At 39.6% G+C, this 14,581-nt stretch overlaps 1 protein-coding gene across 4 annotated transcripts in view; it reads left to right on the top strand.

The window, feature by feature from the left end:
* Positions 1–6,619, top strand: part of PLD1 (phospholipase D1) — a 206,000-nt gene extending 199,381 nt beyond the window's left edge. For all 4 annotated transcript variants that reach the window (XM_050780062.1, XM_050780064.1, XM_050780061.1 and 1 more), the window contains 2 exons: positions 2,030–2,147; positions 4,104–6,619. In XM_050780062.1, coding sequence (XP_050636019.1) covers positions 2,030–2,147; positions 4,104–4,328 — 343 coding nt within the window. In that variant the 3' untranslated portion in view covers positions 4,329–6,619. The remainder of the gene's footprint in view (positions 1–2,029; positions 2,148–4,103) is intronic.
* Positions 6,620–14,581: the final 7,962 nt, after the last annotated feature.

Genomic DNA, 14,581 nt, shown 5'->3' with positions numbered 1-14,581 from the left:
AAACAAGCCCTTACCTGATAGTTTGGTGGACACATTGGCTCATCTCTTGCTCTAATTTAAAAACAAAGTCACAGAAAAACTCTTTCTGCTCAATTTTCAGCTTCTTAAATCTGGCCCAAATCACAGGTATTATAATAATTGACTTACTGTCATCATTTGTACTGTCATTCACATTTGATGCAGTAAAATTTTGCTTTGGGTCTCAATTAGCAGCCAATGTCTATGTGCAAACATCTCTTAAATCTTTTTTTAAAAAAGTTACTGTCACGTAGTCTGAAGGAGGCATTATTTGAAGTGGAAACAGAACTTTGAGGTTATAAAAGTCAAGAATCCTATGGTGCCAGATCCATTAAAAAATTTTTTTATATAGTGGAAATAGTGCAGACTAAAACTAAAATGAGTGTCCTTTAATATCTACAGAATTGTACTTTTTCAGGGGTTGATAATGTTGGAGAACACTGGGAACATATGCATGCTTAATAGTGTATGTTTTTGGTACAGCCTTTCTTGCAGTAATTTGCATATTCTCTGACCCAAGAATTTTAATTCTAAAATTTCTTCTAATGAAATAATCACAGAAATGTACAAAATCACATTTGATGAATCAACGATGTTCACTGGAACACTGTTTATAATAATGGGAAATTGGAAGTTACCCAAAAGTCGGTAATAAAATAATTGGTTCAATAAATTTCACATGATGGGAAACTCTGCAGCCATTAAAATGATGATGCAAATCTACATTTATTTAAATACAAAGAGGGTAACAATATAATGATGTCTAGTTGTTAAATCCGGTGGTCAATTCTTATCTGAATTGGACAGCTCTCCTTGATATACTTCTTTGTGTGGTTTCAGGATCCCACATCCTCTGGCTTTTCTCCAGCCTCACTGGTTCCTCCTCCTCTCCCTTACTGTTGATGTGCACCCAGTCCTCTCCTCTGTCTGTACTCACTTATTTGGTGAACTCAGAAAAAAATACAGCCTTTGAGCACATGCGTGAGGACAATTCTCAGATTTATATCACTAAACAAGCCTTCTCTCCCAAACCCCAGTTGCATTTATCTGCTGCCTACTCAGCACTGCCACTTGCATCTTTATAAATGTCTCAATAGGCTCAAAATCGAATTCCTGATCTCCCACAAACCAGCTCTACCCACAGAATTCCCTATCTCAGCTAAAGGCGACTACAGTTGTACATTATTATAGTTGCTCAAGGCAAAAACCTTGCAGTCATCTTTGACGCCTCACTTTTTGACACACCCTACATTCACTCTGTCAGTAAAACCTGTTGGGTCTATCTTCATCTCCACTGCCACCCAGGCCCAAGCCACCATCGTATCTCACATGGATTATGGGAGTAACTCCTAAATGGGCTCCCTGTTTCAACCCTTGCACCCTAGAGTGTGTTCTCAATACAGCAGCTGTATTTTAATATGTAAGTCAGATTCTGTCACTCCTCTGCACTGACGTCTACACTCTCCATTTCATTTAATATAAAAGCCAAAGCCCTTACAAGGCCAATTTTCCTATTGCTCTTTCCAGATAGCACAGGTCTTCTTGGTATTATTTCAGCCCATCATGTATGTGGGAAAAGGACTTTGCCCTTAGTCTGAGTTCTAGCTCCATTACTAGTGTGCCTCGAGACGTTAGTTTCCCATCTACAGAATAAGAATCATCTGTCCTGTCTACCACACAGGATTAAGGTGAAAGTGCTTTTTAATCCTAAAGGCTTCTCTAAGTACAAGGGTTATTATAATTTTCAAATATCACTTCTAAAACTTGTCTCATTTGCTTGAGAAGTTTTTGTTATGTCTAGTCCCCTGTTTATGTAAGGTCAGTTCAGATAATAGTTCCTTTTATGTCAGGCACTCTGAGGATATGCGAGTAGCCAGGTCATGGTCTCTCAAATAATTTGCATATATGTATATATATATTTGCATATATAGAGATAGGTAACAATAGACATATATCCTGCAACAAACTGCTTTATCCCAGTTACTCAATGTGATGGTCACTTGTATTTCAGGGTCGTCCTTGGCTATCTTGATGACCCAAGTGAGGACATTCAGGATCCAGTGAGTGACAAATTCTTCAAGGAGGTGTGGGTTTCAACAGCAGCTCGAAATGCTACAATTTATGACAAGGTGAAGTTCACATATTCCTCCACCCTTTCTTTTCACTGAATCTCATCACAAAAAGCATATTGTTATTTCTGCATATTATCGGTTACAGGGTATTCTTAATACATGTAAAAAAACTAATACATTTCCAGGTTGTAATAAAATGCCTCTTTGTGGACCCTGAAAAACGACAGCAAAAAGCATCATGGATTTTGCTTTAGAAAAGTCTTTAGCAGCATTCTAATCTCTCCTGTGACGCAGGAATCCCATCGGCAGCATCCTTAGCACCTGGTTACCCAGCCTTTGTACATGTCTAGTGACAAAGAGAAGAGGGGCAGATGACATCAAAAAATAAGCCACAGCTGAGTCCAGCCTAGCTCAACTTGCTGGTATTATAACCTTGTATATAGTGACTTGACTTTCTGAGTCTCTATTTCCTCTCCTATAAATTGGGAGGAATATTCACAAGGGTAGTTATGAGGACAAAGAATAGTCTAGTGAATGTTTTTAGCACATAGTGTATAGTAAACAGTATTCATCCTTATGATGAAGCTTGTTAATATTAATAACAAGGCATGTCATTTGTTGGACAGCTCTAGTTTTAGAAAGGTGTTTTAACACCAGCTCCGTTTGATGCATACCAAATGTATCGCCTGTGAAGTCTACCCTTTGGTTATAATAAAAAATGTAAAGGAGTTCAGAGTTGTGTAACAGTGGAACAAGTTACTTCAAAAAGTAGCTAGTTGCCCATCAGGGAAAAATATACAAGCTGTGTTCTAGCCAAGACTAATTGACCATCTGTGAGAAGCTGGAGAAGTCTGTGTTCTTCTTCATGATTTCCAGGTACAGACGTGAACCTCTTTTAAAAACATTAGGGAAAATATGCAATTTTTGTCTTAGAGCTCCTTCCAGCAGAGAGACTTACTCTTACTGAAACATGTCTACTATCTGTATAACTTTATTTCTTTTCTTTTCTTTCTTTCTTTCTTTTTTCTTTAAATTGACACGGAGTCTCGCTGTGTTGCCCAGGCTGGAGTGCAGTGGCATGATCTCGGCTCACTGCAGTCTCTACCTCCTGGGTTCAAGTGATTCTCCTGCCTCAGCCTCCCAAGTAGCTGGGACTACAGGTGCCCACCACACTCGTCTAATTTTTGTATTATACAGGCTGGTCTTGAACTCCTGACCTCAAGTGATCCACCCACCTTAGCCTCTCAAAGTGCCGGGATTACAGGCTTGACCCAATGCTCCTGGCCCCTGTATAACCTTATTTCATCCTGAGGACTGAAGGCTGTGATCAAATAGGCCATGTGCATAGAGTCATTAAAATGTAATTTTACAAATGCAGTGCACAGCCTTATTTGAGTCCTGGATTTGGGGGAAAACATCTATAAAAGACATTTTGGGGATAACAAGATAAATTTGAATATGAAGCATAACTTAAATGACATTATATAATTAATTTTCTTAGGTGTGAGAATAGTATTGTGATTATATAGGCACATGTCCTTATTCTTAAGAAATACATGCAGAAGTATTCAGGGGTGAAGTGTTATGATATCCAAAACTCATTTTCAACTGGCAAAGTAAGTGTTACATATTAACAATTGATAATGCTATGTAAAGGCACAGATATGAACCTCTTTCAAGAAAAGTTAGGGAAAATATAACATGCAATATTATTCTTAGACCAGAATCTCCAGTGAAATCCAGGGATGATTATTATTAAAAAAATTAACTTTAATGTGGGGTAACATTAGTGTAATTTCTTGCCACTAGCCATGACTTTTTAAAATGGAAGCAAATCTACTTATTTGTAGCACATAAGATAACCAACTCTTAAATCAGGTCTGTGCTGTAACATAAGACTAATAATATGCTTCATACAACAGAGGTCTTGTCTGTTGGAATAATTATTTTCCATAAAGGGCATGTGCTCGCTCTTAAACTTTTTGTTCATTTTTCTATTTATGTTCTAATCAGGTATTCCGGTGCCTTCCCAATGATGAAGTACACAATTTAATTCAGCTGAGAGACTTTATAAACAAGCCCATATTAGCTAAGGAAGATCCCATTCGAGCTGAGGAGGAACTGAAGAAGATCCGTGGATTTTTGGTGCAATTCCCCTTTTATTTCTTGTCTGAAGAAAGCCTACTGCCTTCTGTTGGAACCAAAGAGGCCATAGTGCCCATGGAGGTTTGGACTTAAGAGATACTCATTGGTAGCTCAAGGACTTCTACCCTGAAGACCACACTGCACACAGTGACTTCCTGGAGATGTCATAGCCAAAGCCAGGCCTGATGCATTCTCGTATCCAACCCAAGGACCTTTTGGAATGACTGGGGAGGGCTGCAGTCATACTGATGTAAGGACTCTGAACGTCAGCAAGGCTTCATAATTCCTTCTGCCTAACCTTGTAAAAAGGGGGCTGCATTCTTGTTGGTTGCATGTACTCCGTTGAGTATATACATATACTCATTTGAGTATGTGTTGAGTAAAACACATATTCAAATTCCATAACATATACCAAAACCCGTTTCCTTTGTAACAAGAATTTACCTATAACTGTGATCTAGATTGCCAAAAGATGTCTGAATCTCCTTATTCTTCTCTGATCTTCATTTATACAGCCAGTGTATAGCTGGACCTGCCCTCATCTTGCAGTTCATACAGGCACTGTTTGAGAAATTGTTTATTACTAGAAGTTGTAATGCTGCTTCAAGATTTTTCATGGTTACCTGGGATGCCCCTGCTCATCTGGTCCTGAAGTAGTAACATTCACCCAAATGATGACATAGTCCTTATTCCTTTTCAGTCACTGTACGAACAAAGCAGACTTTAGCCTACACAGTAGACTCTGGTAGGCACTTCTGATAACATTGATACTGTATCTTGATACCACGAGTCAACAGGAAGGAATAACTTCCAATATTGAGACAGAGATTTATTTCATTTTGCTCCCAAAGGCACTGACAAGATGAGTCCTTGTGATTAGGCCCACCTGATCAAATGTAAAAACACGTGTGGGATATTTGATTACATAGCAACCAGATAAAACTGAGAGCACACAGCCTTCGGAAACCCCCAAGGTGTCAAGGGGGATCAGATCCAGATAAGAGAAGATGATTCCTTCTAGTCCTATAAAATTTCCTGTCATCCTTAGCTGCTGGGTTGATTGAAATTTGATTTCTACATTTCAAAATCAAACCAGTGAATACAATTTGTCTTCTCAAGAGAATCAGAGGCATCGTAACTCCTACCAAGCTAGTATGAGTCTAACCTTGTTTGACATTCAGCTCTACTGCTACATAATCTTCTTTGAGAAAAATTAATTGATTATAAAATATGTGCTATTTCACTTGCATTATTAAATATATATTAACCCCTCTCACCAGGGCTTCCAGTGAAGTTACAATGCCCTAGTCTGTGAATTATCCTGGAAATGTGTTTTTCCTTTTCGGATGATAGAGTATCCTTTGGTAAACTGAATTTTACTAAGCAGAACAACTCTGACAGTCTGAAGAGTTAATGTGGGTTCTCATAAGGCCTGTCCCTGTAAAACAAAGTGCAGGTGTAATGATTATACGTGTCTATGGATTACCTGGACAGACTCCCGTTTGGGTTGTTCTTCAGAGAAGCAAGCAGCTGATCCCTGTTTTCATGAAGCTAATACTTCAGTTGGAAAAATTAAACAGGAGCACAAAGTCAGGGATAGGGGTTAGCGGAAGAGAGAAATAGTGTCACATCAAGGAGAGGATCTCATAGCTAGGGAAGATTTCACAAATAAGGTGAGATTTTGTAACCAATAATAAAAATGAATGTTTTTATAAGCAAATAACTTATTTTTCATATGGCTCTAGATGGTAAAATGACTTCATTCTATAGTCATTATAAATAAGAATTTGCTATTGATGAAAGAAGTTTAGATTGGCATTTGAAGTATTGAGTGTATAGGATCGCTAAGGATTTCTTAGATTTTATATTTAAATATTTTTTTAAACCTGAGAGGAAACAACAAACTGGCTCTTGATTTTGAGCACCCTACTCTCGTGAAAAATAGAAGGTTGAAAGGACCCTTTCCCTTATAAGTAATTTAATCCAATTTCTCCCCATTTTATACATGAGGAAACTGAGGCTCAGATCAGATGAGGACTCACTTAAATCCACTCAGTATGTAGATGGTAGAGCTGGGACTAGCAACATTGCTGCAGCCTACTGTTGGCCTCTCTCTTCACTTTATCATTGCCCAAGAATGAGGATATGCAGTAAACAGATTTCAGGCAAGATATCTCTAAGCTGTTTTGAACCCTCTGGTATTTTGTATTTATCTGTTCGTCTGTCCCCCTACTAGAATGTAAGCTCCATGGGGCAGGGACTTCACTGTATTTTGTTCATAGTGTATACCCAGAACCTGGACCGGTGCTTGGCACATAGAAGATGTCAATAAATGCTTGTAGAATTAATAAACAAGGTGAAGGAGAGAGCTAATGATATGAAAATCTTAGCTTCATATAAGAAGTCTTACTACTGCTTTCTATGGCAAGTTTCTTTTCTATTGCATCTTCCCAAAGGCAAGATGCTTATCTGCAAAGAGGTGATAAGATTTACTTGGAGGGATTTTATGGAAAATTCAGTGCAATATTTGCTTTTTTTTTTTTTTTTTTGCAGTAGCAGTTTACATAGTACAGCATTCTGCAAAAATTGCATGAAATGTGGACACAAGATGTACTGTATGACTTAATTACCTGTCATTCTCTGACACCATTACTACCTACTAGAAGTTCAAATAATTTATCTTTAACATTGCAATATCTGATAAACCTTTTAAAATGTGAATAATTCAAAGCCTTGAAAATCTATCATGAATCTGCTCAACATTTCAAAGTGACTATTTTGAAATGCCTATAAATGCTATATACCTGACATCCTGCTAATTTCTGTAATAATTTTTGTTTTCAAGGGGGAAAAATTCTAGTATTACAAAAAATGAATGATGGAAAGTGGCCATGGTCTATTAAAGCTATTCAGATTGGCCATGGTCAGTCAGTCATCGGAGGATAGCCTTAGCATAGCAAGTCTGGCGCAGGCGTTTGTTCTAAATCTAGTGTCCAGCTCGTGACTCACCCTTCAGTGGGATGTTTTTAATTCCCACCTGTAATGCATCACAGGGAGGCATGTAGAGCTGGTCATTAGATAATTGTGTGGCATACTGGAAAACAAAATGTTTATTTTCAAAGCACCTTTGAAAGGAAATTTCATCTATAGGTCCTCAAAATATGGACAGTTAATTTCTTATGTAAGAACTTAGGAAATTATAATATCATGAATTAATACTTTTCCAGATGAAAACAACAAGCTGAGAAGTCATTTTGCAGATGTAAGACTAGGAAAAATAGATTTTATGTATATAGAGCCTGAACTTTTTCTGCATCTCTCCTCATTTCTTATATTTTTTTTCTTTTTCTTTGTTTCTTTTCTTTCCTCTCTTTCTCTCTTTTTTTTTTTTTTTTTTTTTTTTTGAGACTGGGTCTTGCTCTGTGGCCCAGGCTGGCAGTGGTGTGATCACTGCAACATCTGCCTCCTGGGCTCAAGCAATCCTCCCACCTCAGCCTCCTGAGTAGGTGGGACTACTGGTGCATGCTGCCACACCCAGCTAATTTTCGTATTGTTTGTACAGATAGCATTTTTCCATGTTGCCTAAGCTGGTCTCGAACTCCTAAGCTCAATCTATCCACCTGCCTTGGCCTCCCGATGCCAGGCATTCAGATTGCTTGAGCTCCCTCCCCTGTGCTGGGATTGCAGGCGTGAGCCACCACACTGGCCTCCTCATTCCTTATTCCTTCAGTCTCTATCTCCTACCACAGCACCTTCTTATTATGTAAAAATTATTTCAGAAGACAAGAACAAGTATCCTGGAAAAAAAAAATTAGGCCTTATAATTAGTCTGCTCAGGCTGCCAAAACAAGATGCCCTAGACTGGGTGGCTTACACAACAGAAGTTTATTTTCTCACAGTTCCAGAGACAGGAAGTTGGAAATCAAGGTGCCTGTATGGTAGGTTTCTGGTGAGGACTCTTCCTGGCTTCTCGGCCACCTTCTCACTGTGTGCTCACATGGCCTCCTCTTTGTGTGAGCACAGGAGGCAAAGGGTAAACTCTCTGGTGTCTCTTCTTCCAAGGCCACTAATCCCATCATGAGCACCCTACTCTCATGACGTCATCTAACTCGACCTCCCAAAGGCCCCGTTTCCAAATACCATCACATCAGAGATACGGGCTTCACATGAGCTGGGAGGGAAGACACAAACATCATTCAGTCTATAATAAATATTCACTTAACTCATACTTTAAAGTGACTGGCAAAATACAATTTTTTCACACAGGTCATTGTTCTTTTTAACTTCCCTGATCTGATGTGGCACCTGAGCATTTTCTGGTACCTGTCACCCTCTGTAGCAGGGATGACAAGGACCCGTCATGTCTCCTTATTCCTCTACTATTTCTTATACAAAAGGAGCAAATGCTAAAGGATTTTAAGTGTGCTTAGTATATATTTGTATTTCCTTGGAATATTCATTGAGGTCAACTACTACTGAAGTTTGGTGATCTAAAATGAGTTTACCCAGGCCTGGGCCTTGAGAAATTCTTGAATCTAGAAATCCACTGGAAAAGGAATTCATCTGCCTGTATGAATAAGAGGCAAGTAGAAGAATCAATAGATTTGCATTTTTTAAAAAAGGGGCAAGTAGGTAATATGATTCTTACTGTCAATTTAATTCATATGTAAGATGTTCCTGGTTTTCACTTGAGATTGGAAGGATTCATTAAAGGATCAAAAATTCCCAGCTTAATTTTATAGGTTATTTTTATTTTTCCTTTATACCATTTATAATTTTTAACTTAAAAGTAATCAAACACTGGATAAATGGAAATCTATCACATTAAATTTATTATTTTATTTTATTTTATTTTTAAGATAGAGTTTCACTCTTGTTGCCCAGGCTGGAGTGCAGTGGTGCAATCTTGGCTCACTGCAACCTCCACTTCCTGGGTTCAAGCAATTCTCCTGCCTCAGCCTCCCAAGTAGCTGGGATTACAGGTGCCTGCCACCACAACTGGCTAATTTTGTTGTTGTTGTTGTTTGTTTGTATTTTTAGTAGAGACGTGGTTTCATAATATTGTCCAAGCTGGTCTTGAACTCCTGACCTCAGGTGATCCACCCCCTTGGCCTCATTACAGGCGTGAGCCACTGTGCCCAGCCACACTAATCATTTTAAACCGTTAAGTTTTAGAATTAGATTGAATGGTAGTCCAATCAAAACATGGGCTTAATCACTCTTCCCTATTTCCAAGCAACTATCATTCTTCACTTTATTCTAGATGAGTGCATTTAAGTGAATGTCATCCTAGTTCTGTGTAATGCTAAGAAATACAACATCATACTCTCCCAATGTATATTCCACTTGGATTCTTCACATAAAATGGACTAGACCAACAGCACTGATGCTCTGCATTTTAAAAATTCATTTCAAATTATTTCAGTTGGAGCACACACACACTCTGACACAAATAGCAAATATTGGGTGATGAACATCCATTCAGAATATCCAGATATTCTGGAGAGAACTGGAGCTCATAGCCTTCCCTCCAGGGCAAGTTTGGCAAACTAAGTCTAGGTCTCCTCTTTTTGTAAATAAAACGTTATTGAAACACAGCCACAACCATTCACTTATATCCCATCACGATTGTATGATCCATAAATCCTAAAATATTACTATCATTAAGACAAAATTTGCTGATCCTTCCTACAGAAAGCAGAAGATATCCAGACAGGGTACCTCATTCAGACAGACTTGCAGGAGTTTTAATCTCCTCCATTAGCAGAGTTTTCAATTCTCCCTATCCCGGGCCCCAACAATTTACAATGTGTTTATTATACGAACACAGCCAAGTCCTTTCAGGAATTAAAATTACATGGTTTTTTTTTGGTTCTGGAAAGAGAAGTAGTCGGCTAAAGCAGCTATCTCCCAGACAAGCACTCATCAACATGCATGGTGGAACATGCTTGTAACTGAAGTGTAATGAAGATGAGGAGGGATAGGCCTAGGTGTTTGTATTTATAATTGGAATTGTGAAATCAAGAAACTTGTTTTCTCTGAATTTTCCTTCTGTGAAGTGTTGGAAATGATACATGTATCCCTTCGTAACTTCACAGTCAGTGCTTTCTATATCCCTTAACTACTTTTTCTTTAAATATCAATTAATTGAGCAATTATAAGTGTGAAATCAGCAATGTCCCTCTATTTGAAAATAAGATTCCTCTTTCTGCATGTGGGGCTTTTGGAGCCAGTATGCTGTATGTCTCAGATGAAGACAGCAATGTGTGCCTCTAGAGACCTCCTCTGCACACAAGCATGGGTCCCCCCGAAGGCCCGTTATAGATTCAGAGTGCATTACAGAGGCATAGCTCCCTGCCCCCTGCCCAGGCCTCTCTCACCTTAAAGTGTGCTGATATCATGATGAGGTGAATTTCTTTTAAAAGACTAACGTGGCATTCGATAAGAACATATTGAGCAGGGCCCAGTCAGGATGCTGGGGTCGCACCAGTGAACAAGTCATACCAGGTTCTCCTCCTTTGTGGTGCTCTCCCTTTAGCAAATGGAGACTACAAAGCTATTTCCATCCTCAACATAAGAAAATGCATGAAATAGGATGCAGTTGGGTGGAAGTGTAGGAATTTTCCCAAGCTAGGGAGAATGGCAAAGACTGATAAATGCTGAAGACACCAGAGTATGAACCAGGAAGCAACAATATTACTAGTACCAATAACAATAATAATAGTTAAGATTAGTAGTGGCTTTGTTGGTCACAGCCTCTTCTAGGCACTTCACATTTTAGTTCATTGACTACTTTGATAACTGGCTGTCTGCAGCTCAGGGGGCCAAACATACACCAGTGCTCTCTGAACTCTGAGACTGGCTTCCACCTCCACTTAAAGCCCCTGCAGCCTTACATATAACCCCCAGGCCCATGAGGTATAAGTGTGGAACTAACCAGCAAGTAGTAGTGGGAAGAGCATGGGCTTCAACATTACTGAGCTCACCTAAAAGCTTGGCCTTACCACTTGCCAGCAGTGAGAGTTCCTTGAGCAGATGAACCTCTCTGAGGTTTTCAGCAGCATGGTAATAAGGCCATGGAAGACCCAGCAAAAAGCACAGTGTCCAGCATATAGTGGGTGCCTTCTACCAAATCAGTGCTAGCTGCTGCAACTACCTCTCATTATTCTCTTAAAGTAAGGGCATCTTGAAAGGAGAGGACACACACAACCCATGACCACATCTTTGGTCTAGATGTTAGGTCATCCAGACCAAACTGCCGAAGAAACTAGAAGAGCTACTCAACTGAACCCAGCCCAAAACGCTGACCCACAGAATTAGAAGCAAATAAAATTGTCACTATCTTAGCCACTAAGTTTTAGTGTGGTTTGTGACACAGCAATAGATCATTGATGGAGTCAAGCTTCTTCAGGGTATTCTGTTTTTCCTTTTTCACACTCTAATTGCTCTATGATCTTCTGCCTTCTGGCTTCTAGCCACTCCACTGAAACTGATCCACCTCTGTTTTTCTACTCTTTAGTAATATATAAGTGCAGGAAAACAGCTTGTTGCATGATAAGAATGACACCCATCTTGAAGCGAAACTGCCATGCCAATGGATGTTTGATTCCTGCATACCAAGGTGTTCTGCAGCAAGGTTCTTAAATAATGCCTGTAGCATCAATAACCCCTCATAAAGATGCTTATCTCACCTCCCTCTAGCCCAGATCTCTCTCCTAAACTCCAGACATACCTGAAGATTAGATATTTCTACCTGCTTTCTTCACATGCTCCTCAAACTCAACAACACAGCCGATCCAAAATGGCAACCATCATCAATACTCTCTTCTGGTCCCTGGTCAATGCTCCCACAGGGCTCCTTCTGTTACTCCTCATATTAAGGAACAGCCCCACTAGTCACCAACTGCCAAACTGGAAAATAATTATCATTATTGATTCCTCCCTTTCTCTTATGTTCTCCATGTCAATAGCCACCAAGTCTATCAATTCCACTACCTCAATGTCTCCCAATTGCTTTCAGTTATTTTTCCTCCCAATGCCACTTCCTACTCTACCTTGGTCACCATCACCTCATCTGCATTAACTAGTCTGTCAATTCTGGTCATTCCCAGATTTATTCATTGCAGTCAGAGATATTTGTTAAATGTAAATCTGGTCATGTCTTTTCCAGCTTAAATTCCTTTGAGAGATTTTGTTTTAGGGTAAAGTCCTAAAAAGGTTCTGCAAGGCTCTTTATAGACTGCCCCTTCCTTAATCCTCCATCTGAATCACCTCCAGCTGCCACTCTTCTTTTGAGCAATACTTAATTTGGCTCCTGTATATCCCTTTCTTCTGACTTTCTTAAAGCCTATTTTTTTTTTCTCCTAAGTAGCCTTCTTTGACCTCCCCGCCTCTGGCTTAGTACTGTGGCCTCCTGGGTGCCACCACAGCATGCTATCCTTTTCACGGCATTCCCACACCATATATGATGCCTGCTACAGTAGTACCCTGAGCTCTAAGCAATGGGAGCTCATGAACCATGACTGTCTTGGGCATTGGGGCACCCCCAGAACCTAATGTACTTCAGACAGAGCAGATGCATAATAGATAGGTGGTAGAGAAAATGAATAAATCTGAAGAAGAGATGGATGGAAAAAGAGAAAGATAGCAGATTGCTGCGCACTTGCCAAGACCTAGGAAGAATAGAAGTCTTTACACTGTGTCACTGCCTGAGCTAGAAAGGCCACATTTAAATTGACAATAAAAAGGAGAAGGCGTATAGTAGGGCTGTCTACTGTGGCAACTTCATTCTCAGCCAGCCTCTCAAATGGTCAAGGGCAACCAGCAAGAGGTGAAGCAAATGGGAACCTGTGCTGATTGCATTAATTTTATATCTTGTTCCATTACTAGGGAATTGAGAAGTGGCAGAGTCGGAGGGGAAGAAAAGTTTGGTTTTACACATCTTGGCATTTGACTGTATTCTGCCTGATGTGTTTTATTTGGGTTCCCCCTCTAAAGCAAACCCTGAGACAAAGATTTGAATGAAGGTAGTTTAGTTAGAATGTGTTCTGAGGAAGCACATGCACGGGAGTCGGTAAGCAAGAGAGGGGCAAAGCCAATGAATGGTGCATTGAAGAACAAGTTACCACTGACGGCAACAGGGGCCTTACCCACTGAAGGCTCTGAGGCTTGGGGAGACTGACACTGAAGGTCGCCCCTGGAGCTGTAAATCCCCAACACTCCTGGAGCTTCCCTGCACAAAGTTACAGCTTCCCTGCACACAGTTGCTGGGTCAGAGAGAGCCAGCAAAGAAGCAGAGAGAAACCCATTCAGGGCAAAGCTGTCAACTTGATGGGAACTGGCCCCTGTGGCCACAGGTAAACTCAGAACAGGCTGAGGGTCTATGTGGTTGGACATCAACAACACCAGGTTGAATAAACCTTTAACTTTTCACAATAGTTGGTACAGCCGCTATAGAAAATATTCTGGAGTTTCCTAAAAAAATTAAAACCTGACCCAGCATTCCCACTCTAGGTATATATCCAAAGGAAATGATATCAGTATCTGAAAGAGAGATCTGCACTCTCATGTTCATTGTGGCATTATTCACAATAGCGAAGATATGGAATCAATCTAAGTGTCCACCAGCAGATGAGTGGATAATGAAAAAGTGTTGAATGGAATACTATTCAGCCATAATAAAGATGGAAAGTCTTCCATTTGTGACAACATGGATGAACTTGGAAAATATAATACTAAATGAAATAAACCAGACTCAGCCAAGACAAATACTGGGTGATCTCACTTATATGTGTAATCTAAAAAAGTATAACTCATAGAAGCAGAAGGTAGAATGGTGGTTGCCAGAGGCTCGGGGGTGGAGGCAGTGGAGGAAGAGGGGAGATGTTGATCAGAGGGTACAAATTAAATTATAAGATGAACAAGTTCTGGGATCCAACAGTCAGCACAGCATGGTGACTATTAGTTACTAGTACTGTACTGTGTACTTCAAATTTGCAATAAGAAAGTGGGTTCTTAAATGTTCTCACCACATAGGAAAAAACAGGATAATTATGTGAGGTGTTGTTGCATGTGTTTATTGACTTGATTATGATAATTATTTCACAATGTGCATGCATATCAAATCATCACATTCTGTACCTTAAATATATACAGTTTTTAATTTGTCAATTATACCTCAATAAAGCTAGGGGTGGGAAATTTCACAATGTAGTAATTCTTATCCATTCCAAAAGCATGTAATTTCCCTCAAGACAGGAATATTGTAACTTTTCATACCTTTTGTATTGGGCTTATCACAATCCTGAGCATATTGTTCAAGTTATGCAAAAATTGAATTGAAAAGT

The sequence above is a fragment of the Macaca thibetana genome, chromosome 2 (genome assembly GCF_024542745.1).
Source record: "Macaca thibetana thibetana isolate TM-01 chromosome 2, ASM2454274v1, whole genome shotgun sequence".
Lineage (NCBI taxonomy): Eukaryota > Metazoa > Chordata > Mammalia > Primates > Cercopithecidae > Macaca > Macaca thibetana.
The sequence above is the reverse complement of the archived record's forward strand: the minus strand, read 5'-3'. Positions and strand labels throughout refer to the sequence as shown.